Below are 10,781 nucleotides of genomic sequence, written 5' to 3' on the forward strand. Positions count from 1 at the left end.
CACCCGGAGGAAACCCACGCGGTCACGGAGAACTTGCAAACTCCGCACAAGCGCCTCAGACAACCTCAGTTCATCCTAAAGTACTTTACAACCAATTAAGTACTTTTTCAAAGTGTAGCCACTATCGTAATGTAGGAAATGCAGCAGTCAGTTTGCGCACAGCAAGCTCCCATACACAACAAAGCAATAGTGACAGAAATATCTGTTTTAGTGATAAGTATTGTCCAGGACATCAGGGAGACCTCCCCTGCTGCTCTTTAAAATAGTGCCCTGTGATCTTTTACATCCATCTGAGAGGGCAGATGAGGCCTCGGTTTAAGATCACTCCTGAAAGCCAGCACCTCTGACAGTGCAGCACTCCCTCAGTACTGCACTGGGAGTGTCAGCTTGGATTATTGTCTCATGTCTGGAGTGGGGCTTGACTCAGAGGCAAGAGTGCTACCCACTGAATCTAGCTGAATTTGGACAAGTAAGATGAAATGCATCTAAAATGGGTAGAGCAATGATTCTAGAGAGGCAATTGGAAGAGCTGGATGTCGCAGTGAGTTGGACACTGACCTTTCACCTTGGAGTCCCGAGCTCCAAACCAGTCCACACTGCTGTTGTGAAATGTCTCTCTGGAGGTAAGAGCACAATGTGAAATGAGTTTGGACAGTCACACCTACATCACAGTTCCCACATACAAGGATTTAATACCAAATTGTCAATCTTACTCCGGGAGATTGAGGTAAGGCTGGTACATAAACTGCAGAATGTCTCACGGGCAATTGGGAATGGCTGCTTTCAGCCAGGCACTAAGACACATTGAGATTGATAGGAAGGAGCTTTACTCTGTATCTAACCCCTGTGCTGTACCTATCCTGGGAGTGTTTGATGGGGACAGTGTAGAGAGAGCTTTACTCTGTATCTAACCCCTGTGCTGTACCTATCCTGGGAGTGTTTGATGGGGACAGTGTAGAGAGAGCTTTACTCTGTATCTAACCCCTGTGCTGTACCTATCCTGGGAGTGTTTGATGGGGACAGTGTAGAGAGAGCTTTACTCTGTATCTAACCCCTGTGCTGTACCTATCCTGGGAGTGTTTGATGGGGACAGTGTAGAGAGAGCTTTACTCTGTATCTAACCCCTGTGCTGTACCTATCCTGGGAGTGTTTGATGGGGACAGTGTGGAGGGAGCTTTACTCTGTATCTAACTCCGTGCTGTACCTGCCCTGGGAGTGTTTGACGGGACACTGAGTGCCTGAGGTGGAAAGTGTTCCATTCCCAGCATTGACATCTCTCGTGTTGATGAGTACAGACAGAGGTTAGGGCAGATCAGTGGTGCTTTATGAGGGAGAGAGCTTCAGATGCCCTGTTTTTAATTGAAAGTACAATTGAATTTACAGCACAGAAACAGGCCATACGGCCCAACTAGTTGATGCTGGTGTTTATGCTCCACATGAGTCTCCTCTCACCCCTCTCCATCTTATCCTATCAGCATATCCTTCGATTTCTTTTGCCCTCATGTGTTTATCCAGTTTCCCCTTAAATGTATCTGTTATTCAGCTCAACCACTCCCTGTGGTAGCGAGTTCCACATTCTCACCACTCTCTGGGTGAAGAGGTTTCTCCTGAATTCTCTGTTGGATTTATTACTGACTATCTTATATTCTGGTCTCCCCCCAAAAGTGGAAATACCTTCTGTACATCTGCCTTAAATAAGATCTAAAACCTGATGTCTTTTGGCTCTTTATTTCTACCTTTGTCACTTGGTACTGTTTGGCGTTTTAAGACCACCTGAGCCCTCCATCAAGCCCTAAGGTCATGTGAGGTGTACCGGGTCCAGTGACCTTTTTCATGGGCATTGATCTCTTTCTCTCTATCGCAGCACTGCCCTTTGTCTTGTTAGCTGATTGGCATTTTGATCTTTTTCCTTTTGACCTTGGTCATAGGTTGAAAAGGAGAAGAAGCGAGTGGAACAGCTGGAGCGCAAGAAAGAGACCCAGCGGCTGCTCGAAGAGGAGGGCAGCAGCACGAAACCGAAAATCTCCAAACCAGTAATGCCAGCCAAGATAACACGAGCTCAGATCGAGGAGACAATTAAAAAGGATAATATGGGGCAAAGCACAGAGGAAGTAAAAGGTATCTCAGTAGCGGCTGGGACAGATCTCATGCTGCGCTCTCAGCCATGGGTTTGGCAGTCCCTTTTTGGAACAGTTGTGACACGGCCTGTCAAGATATTAAAAAAAGATCTCTATTTGTCTCTTTAAGATGATCACTTTTTTGAGCCAAGGTTTTGGTCACTCTCCTAATGTCTCCTTTGACTTGCCGTCAAACTTTGATAGACTACCTCCTCGTGAAAAGCCTTTGGACGTTTTAGTATATTCAAGGCGCTATAATAATGTAAGTTGTTCAGGCTGTTTTCTCAAGCCCGGACTTGGTCTGGGTGGATTTGAGTTCGGGTCCCAGAGCTGAAGAACCAGTGTATACCACACAGCACAGTTCAGTCAGACCTCAGAGGCAGCTTCACCTCCTCTCTTTGGTCTGGGCTACCTCAGTACCCAGGACCATTTCATCCTTCATGTTGAATCATTTATCGAGCTGTATTTAAGCACATGCCTCCAGATCCACTAGAGGAACATAGTTTCTGAGATTCCTCAGCTGATTAACCTCTGCAAACGATAGACAAAGCTGGATAGATGACCCAGTTTGAGGAGAATAGAGCGAGAGTTACTCTGTGTCTAACCGGTGCTGTACCTGCACTGTGAGTTCTTTCCCAACACTAACATCCCTCGCCAAGATCAACACAAAATTAACTCATGCAGCCAAGCAAGCAAGGGAATTTTGTGTCTTTTTAAAGTGACCTGTTGAGGACAGGCTCTCATTGTTGGAATGTGGTGAATTTTGAATTGCAGGGAAACAGATGAGCCACCTAGAGATGCCACTGGAGGAGAATATTAACCGTATTGTACCCGAGGAGGGTCAGGTTGATGCCAGGACCATTGAGGATGCCATCGCTGCCCTGAGGTGAGTGGAACAACACTTGTGTTTGTCGGGTGAATTAGACCAGGGTCTGCAATATCCTCCATGGCTTTAGATATCTCATGTCAAGTAAGCGAGGGAAGCAGCACAGATGAGAATCCGCCTCAAACAGTTCACCAATCAGACAAAGCTCAAAGGTTTTGGAGACGGGAAAAGGACATTAGTCCCAACCAGCCTGCCCTGATCTCACAGATTAACTCCACCTACCCACCTTCTCCCCTCCGTCCCGCCGCCTCCCCGCGTCTATCCGTCCCGCCGCCTCCCCGCGTCCCTCCGTCCCGCCGCCTCCCCGCGTCCCTCCGTCCCGCCGCCTCCCCGCGTCCCGCCGCCTCCCCCCGTCCCTCCGTCCCGCCGCCTCCCCGCGTCCCTCCGTCCCGCCGCCTCCCCCCGTCCCTCCGTCCCGCCGCCTCCCCCCGTCCCTCCGTCCCGCCGCCTCCCCCCGTCCCTCCGTCCCGCCGCCTCCCCCCGTCCCTCCGTCCCGCCGCCTCCCCCCGTCCCTCCGTCCCGCCGCCTCCCCCCGTCCCTCCGTCCCGCCGCCTCCCCCCGTCCCTCCGTCCCGCCGCCTCCCCCCGTCCCTCCGTCCCGCCGCCTCCCTCCGTCCCGCCGCCTCCCCCCGTCCCTCCGTCCCGCCGCCTCCCCCCGTCCCTCCGTCCCGCCGCCTCCCCCCGTCCCTCCGTCCCGCCGCCTCCCCCCGTCCCTCCGTCCCGCCGCCTCCCCCCGTCCCTCCGTCCCGCCGCCTCCCCCCGTCCCTCCGTCCCGCCGCCTCCCCCCGTCCCTCCGTCCCGCCGCCTCCCCCCGTCCCTCCGTCCCGCCGCCTCCCCCCGTCCCTCCGTCCCGCCGCCTCCCCCCGTCCCTCCGTCCCGCCGCCTCCCCCCGTCCCTCCGTCCCGCCGCCTCCCCCCGTCCCTCCGTCCCGCCGCCTCCCCCCGTCCCTCCGTCCCGCCGCCTCCCCCCGTCCCTCCGTCCCGCCGCCTCCCCCCGTCCCTCCGTCCCGCCGCCTCCCCCCGTCCCTCCGTCCCGCCGCCTCCCCCCGTCCCTCCGTCCCGCCGCCTCCCCCCGTCCCTCCGTCCCGCCGCCTCCCCCCGTCCCTCCGTCCCGCCGCCTCCCCCCGTCCCTCCGTCCCGCCGCCTCCCCCCGTCCCTCCGTCCCGCCGCCTCCCCCCGTCCCTCCGTCCCGCCGCCTCCCCCCGTCCCTCCGTCCCGCCGCCTCCCCCCGTCCCTCCGTCCCGCCGCCTCCCCCCGTCCCTCCGTCCCGCCGCCTCCCCCCGTCCCTCCGTCCCGCCGCCTCCCCCCGTCCCTCCGTCCCGCCGCCTCCCCCCGTCCCCCCGTCCCGCCGCCTCCCCCCGTCCCGCCGCCTCCCCCCGTCCCGCCGCCTCCCCCCGTCCCGCCGCCTCCCCCCGTCCCGCCGCCTCCCCCCGTCCCGCCGCCTCCCCCCGTCCCGCCGCCTCCCCCCGTCCCGCCGCCTCCCCCCGTCCCGCCGCCTCCCCCCGTCCCGCCGCCTCCCCCCGTCCCGCCGCCTCCCCCCGTCCCGCCGCCTCCCCCCGTCCCGCCGCCTCCCCCCGTCCCGCCGCCTCCCCCCGTCCCGCCGCCTCCCCCCGTCCCGCCGCCTCCCCCCGTCCCGCCGCCTCCCCCCGTCCCGCCGCCTCCCCCCGTCCCGCCGCCTCCCCCCGTCCCGCCGCCTCCCCCCGTCCCGCCGCCTCCCCCCGTCCCGCCGCCTCCCCCCGTCCCGCCGCCTCCCCCCGTCCCGCCGCCTCCCCCCGTCCCGCCGCCTCCCCCCGTCCCGCCGCCTCCCCCCGTCCCGCCGCCTCCCCCCGTCCCGCCGCCTCCCCCCGTCCCGCCGCCTCCCCCCGTCCCGCCGCCTCCCCCCGTCCCGCCGCCTCCCCCCGTCCCGCCGCCTCCCCCCGTCCCGCCGCCTCCCCCCGTCCCGCCGCCTCCCCCCGTCCCGCCGCCTCCCCCCGTCCCGCCGCCTCCCCCCGTCCCGCCGCCTCCCCCCGTCCCGCCGCCTCCCCCCGTCCCGCCGCCTCCCCCCGTCCCGCCGCCTCCCCCCGTCCCGCCGCCTCCCCCCGTCCCGCCGCCTCCCCCCCGTCCCGCCGCCTCCCCCCGTCCCGCCGCCTCCCCCCGTCCCGCCGCCTCCCCCCGTCCCGCCGCCTCCCCCCGTCCCGCCGCCTCCCCCCGTCCCGCCGCCTCCCCCCGTCCCGCCGCCTCCCCCCCGTCCCGCCGCCTCCCCCCCGTCCCGCCGCCTCCCCCCCGTCCCGCCGCCTCCCCCCCGTCCCGCCGCCTCCCCCCCGTCCCGCCGCCTCCCCCCCGTCCCGCCGCCTCCCCCCTCCCCCCGTCCCGCCGCCTCCCCCCGTCCCGCCGCCTCCCCCCGTCCCGCCGCCTCCCCCCGTCCCGCCGCCTCCCCCCCGTCCCTCCGTCCCGCCGCCTCCCCCCGTCCCGCCGCCTCCCCCCGTCCCTCCGTCCCGCCGCCTCCCCCCGTCCCTCCGTCCCGCCGCCTCCCCCCGTCCCTCCGTCCCTCCGCCTCCCCCCGTCCCTCCGTCCCGCCGCCTCCCCCCGTCCCTCCCTCCCCCCGCCTCCCCCCGTCCCTCCCTCCCCCCGCCTCCCCCCGTCCCTCCCTCCCCCCGCCTCCCCCCGTCCCTCCCTCCCCCCGTCCCCGCGTCCCCCCGTCCCGCCGCCTCCCCCCGTCCCGCCGCCTCCCCGCGTCCCTCGATCCCACTACCCCAAATTAAGGGTACTAGAAAACAAGTTGGTAGAAGTCCTGCTTCAGCTGTGCAGAGCCGTGGTTAGACCACACCTGGAGTAATTCTGGGCACCACATTTTAGGAAGGACGCATTGGCCTTGGAGGGAGTGCAATGTAAATTTACTAGAATGATACCTGGGCTCCAAGGGTTGAGTCACCCTGCCTGTGCTGGCTCTTTGAAAGATCTATTCAATTCATCCCACTCCCTGTTCTTTTCCCATAGCCCTGCAAATTTTTCCTCTTCAAGTATTTATCTAATTCCCATTTGAAAGTTACTATTGAATCTGCTTCCACCGCCCTTTCAGGCAGCGCATTCTGGATCACAGTAACTCGCTGCACGAACAAATTTTTCACGTGGAGTTTTTGCCAATTATCTTCAATCTGTGTTCTCTGATTACTGATCCTCCTGCCAGTGGAAAAGTTGCTTATTATTTACTCCAGCAAAATCCCAAATAACTTTGAATGCCTTAATTAAATCTCCCCTTAATATTCTCTGCTCTAGTTCGAGCTTCTCCAATCTCTACACATAACTGAAGTCCCTCATCCCTGGTACCATTCTAGTAAATCTCCTCCGCACCCTCTGCAATCTTGACATCCTAAAGTGTGGGGCCCAGAATTGAGCACAATACACCAGCTGAGGCCTTATCAGTGTTTTATAAAGGTTTAGCATCATTTCACGCTTTTGTGCTCTATTCCTCTATTAATAAAGCCAGTGATCCCATATGCTTTTTTTTAGCAGCCTTCTCAACTTGTCCTGCCACCTTTGAAGATGTGTTTACATACCCTCCTAGGTCTCCCTCTTCCTACACCCACCCTTTAAAATGGTGCCATTGAGTTTATGTTGCTTCTCCTCATTGTTTCTTCCAAAATGCATCACTTCGCATTACTCTGCATTAAATTTCTGTTGATTACACCAATCGGTCTGAATCCTCCTGAAGTCTGTTACTAATCTCCCGCTGTGATCCCAGTGACTCCCCTGAGGACCTGGAGACCGGGTTTCCTGATTCCGCGCTCCCTAGTCTGTTATTTTCCGGTGTACTAAATGGAGGTAAAAGTAGCAATCAGCAAGCCGCAGGCACGGACTGTAGCTACACAGTGTTGGCTAATTTTCTGTGACTTATTAACGGCAGAAACTTCGCACACTCACACGGTGACATATGCGGACATTCACATAGTTGCGCACACATACTCAGACTCACGCTTGCACCCTTGCATGCATATATTTACTTGCACACTAACGTGCACACTTTCACACTTGTGATCGCACCCTCACATGCATATGCACGCACACTGACAACACACACTCGTGCACACAAGTTCATACGAACACTTGTCTATGCAGATGCATGCTGGCCCTCGCGCGTAAACATTTGCACACACGCTTGTGTACATACATACCCTCGCGCGCACACATTCACGAACTTACATACACACATGCACACTTGCATATGCATTTATTGTTACCACTCTGGTTTCAGCACGGGCCAGAGTGTGGATCATCACCCTGAGCGGCGGTTACGAGCTGCTTTCGCTGCCTTCGAAGAGGTCACCTTACCACGGTTGAAAAAGGAGAATCCCAACATGCGCTTGTCTCAGCTCAAGCAGATGCTAAAGAAGGAGTGGATGAAGTCACCCGAGAACCCCTTGAACCAACTCCACGGGGCCTACAATACCAAGTAGGATCAAGCGAACAAGCTGAGAGGAAACGTCTCTTGTGAACTTTAACCTAAGCGTGAACTTTGACCCAGTAGCGTGAACGTTAATCAATTGGGTATCGTCATTTCAAAAAATGATACAGCATAAAATAAAGGAAACTGCGTCACAATCCCCTTAAACATCAGTTTACAGCCCAGACATCCTTTGCTGTGAAGCTTCGACCAGTGCATTTGTATCTGCCAAGCCTCCCTCTTTTCCACCCCCCCCTCCCCCCCGGCTAAAACACCCCACTCACCTCCACCCTCAATCCCCACACCACAAGCACCAGCACTGGTTTCAGACACAGAGGGATTTCCCTTGGCAAAGTACAGGTTAAACTCAAACTAGGAGATTTGTCTGCACTCGCACAAGGCCTCTGGGGTGACAGAGGGATTGAGGTAGGGGATGGGTGGGGAACGGGGTTAAGGGTAGGTCGGGAAAAGGAGAAGTAGACTAGGTAAAAGAGGGAGGATTGGTTCTGCATTATGACTGACCCGTAAGTGACAAAGTTAAAGGAATTGACCTGCGTCATGATACGTGTGGTCTAGTCCAACGCAAGCTCCCATTTTAAAGACAAACTTGGGCAGATGCTGGGGGCTCAGATGGTCAGCAGGTGGTTAGTGTGAGGGGGGGAATCAGGATGCAGTCAGGTGGGAACAGGTGGTGGTTGGTGTCGGTGGGTTCAGGGGTCAACAGGTGGTCAAGTAAAGGGAGTTCAGGGGTCGAAGTTGCTGAAGTTTGGTTTTAGTTGAAGTGTTCAGTAGGGGGATGCACCATGAGCTTTCTGTGCAGTGGGTTGCAGTGTGAAATCGGCGAGGGAACCTCCTTGTAAAGCTTGTACAAGATTGGTTCATTGGCCCCTTTGCAATCCCTTCCCAGACATTGAGGCTGAACACTGTCTCCCTGGGACTCCACTTGGTGAGGCAAGGGAGGGTTGTAGATTCTGAATCTGTGTGTGAGGTCTGTGTTTTTCAGATCAGTCACCATTAGCTGTGTCAGGGAGGGAGTGGGAAATGAGGGTGAACGTTTTGAGTTCTGAATGGTTCTTTGCCAACGCTGAGAATTTATTAGCATCCTAACTCACTCGCCAACCATGGGACATGAGAGGATAGTGGTGAGTGGTGTGTACTCTATGTTTCAGGTTCAAGATGAGGCTAGTCCAAGGTCAAACCTGCGTCCGAAACTACGAGTGACCAAATCCCTTCGGAGTGTAACCCACCTGTCCCGATTTGGCTGAGCATCCTGACTGCCTTTAACTGTTGTCCTGACCTGCCCCCAGCGCTACACCACTCCACCCCCCCCCCGCCCCCCCCGCCCCCCAACAAAACCAGTGTTACTGAATCTAAGTTGCACCTGTTGGGTGTAATTTTTTTGCTATGTTAGTCCCCAAGCATGCTGCATCTTTTTGTGACTCTGGATTTAAATCTCTTTGTAAGAACGCTGTTGAGGAGCAGAGAACAGCAGCACGGATACGAGGAGCAGACGTTGGTGAGTAACCAGCCCACAAATTCATTGGTGTTGCCAAAATCCAGAATGCAGCAGGCTCGCGCAGGATGAGGTGATTGCATTTGTCCAGAGTCCGGAACATCTTTTGCTGGGAGAGGGAGAGCAGAGAGCTTGGAGAATGTTTGGTGTGAGTGGGTTCCTTAATGAAATTAAATACTAAATTGAACAAATTCATCTTTGTGTGTGGTTTGTCATGATGTATGGTCCTAAATAAAAAGGCACTTAAAATCTAACACAAACAAAACTTTGTCACAATCTTCAGCCCTAATCAGAAGGCTGTCTGGAGTATTTTTGTAATCATCAAGGTGGGGGATGCTGCTGCAACAGAATGGAACACTTTCCCGTTTCAGGAGTCCAGTGTCCCATCAAACACTCCCAGGGCTGGTACAACATGGGTTAGATACAGAGTAAAGCTCCCTCTACACTGTCCCATCAAACTCTCCTAGAGCAGGTCCAGCATGGGTTTAAAAAATGGGGTTAGATACAGAGTAAAGCTCCCTCGAAACTGTCCTCATTAAACACTCCCAGGGCTGGTACTTCATTGATTCCATACCTCCTCCACACACACACAGACACAACAGATGTACATGGAGCTGCTGCTGTAGGGATCTTCCTGCTCTGAGTAAAAAAAAACTGGGTTAGATATAAAGTGAAGTTGCATTCCGCAGAGGATGGGAATAGAAAAGTGGGAAAGAATGTCTTTTGAGTTGTTCTGCAGAATTCTTTTAAACCAATCACATTCTCTGGTCCAAATACAGAATAGCTGCTTTTTGGTTCACATGTGAGTCCTTTTGCCCTCATTGCTGCCCTCATGTTTCATGACCTGGAACTAGCTGACTGTGAATGAGACATCGGGAAAGAAAAAGGCCAGAAAATATCTCCATTCATTCTTAGAGATGTATGCCAGGACATTGCCTGAGGTGTAGATATAAAACGTGATATGATTTGCCAGCACGCTCCGAGTTAAAAGTGGACCGCTGAGCAGAATGGGAAGTGACAGGCTTGCTGTGAGATACTTGGCTGATACCTTCCTTTCCACTACAAACCCCGTCAAGCAGTCACAAAGTCAGGCTTCAGCTGGCACCTGTCTGCTCGCTACTGACCCCTGGTAGCAAGTGTGCCCATTCATGGGTGTTGGGTGAGGGCGGGATTGGGCTCTGCTGTGATGCTACCCATAGCCAAATAGTCTGACACTCAGGTTGCACATGAGGCTTTGCCACTTTGGTGAGTTATCACCTGACAGTTAGTGCCTTTGACACCAAACTGAGCAAGAGTCATCTCTGATATGATCATTGCATAGAGATAGCCCTTTGCACCTCATTCCAGGATTTATTAAATCTATTGGCACGCTATTCAAAACCATTGACTCTCAGCTTGGCTCAGTTGGTAGCACTCTTGTCCCTGGTGTCCTGACCAATATTTATCCCTCAACCAACATCACTAAAATGGATTATTTGGTTAATTATCACATTGCTATTTGTGGGATCTTGCTGCGTGCAAACTGGCTGCCATGTTTCCGACATTACAACAGTGACTACATTTCAGAAATACTTCAAAGTTGTGAAAGGTGCTATAGAAATGGAGGTTTTTGTTTAAACAAAGAAAAGAACAAAGAACAAAGAAAATTACAGCACAGGAACAGGCCCTTCGGCCCTCCAAGCCTGCGCCGATCCAGATCCTCTCTCTAAACATGTCGCCTATTTTCTAAGGTTCTGTATCTCTTTTCTTCCTGCCCATTCATGTATCTGTCTAGATACATCTTAAAAGACTCCATCGTGCCCGCATCTACCACCTCCGCTGGCAATGCGTTCCAGGTGCCCACCACC

The 10,781-nt window shown here is 55.8% G+C and overlaps 1 protein-coding gene across 1 annotated transcript; it reads left to right on the plus strand.

The window, feature by feature from the left end:
- Positions 1 to 1,928: 1,928 nt before the first annotated feature.
- Positions 1,929 to 9,125, plus strand: LOC137365568 (coiled-coil domain-containing protein 124-A-like; the record flags this gene model as incomplete). Its single annotated transcript, XM_068027943.1, has 3 exons — positions 1,929 to 2,118; positions 2,892 to 3,003; positions 7,233 to 9,125. Coding segments are annotated over 3 exons (504 nt in total), but the record flags the coding sequence as incomplete, so codon positions are not given.
- Positions 9,126 to 10,781: the final 1,656 nt, after the last annotated feature.

The sequence above is a fragment of the Heterodontus francisci genome, unplaced genomic scaffold, assembly GCF_036365525.1.
Source record: "Heterodontus francisci isolate sHetFra1 unplaced genomic scaffold, sHetFra1.hap1 HAP1_SCAFFOLD_2256, whole genome shotgun sequence".
In the NCBI taxonomy this organism is placed as follows: domain Eukaryota; kingdom Metazoa; phylum Chordata; class Chondrichthyes; order Heterodontiformes; family Heterodontidae; genus Heterodontus; species Heterodontus francisci.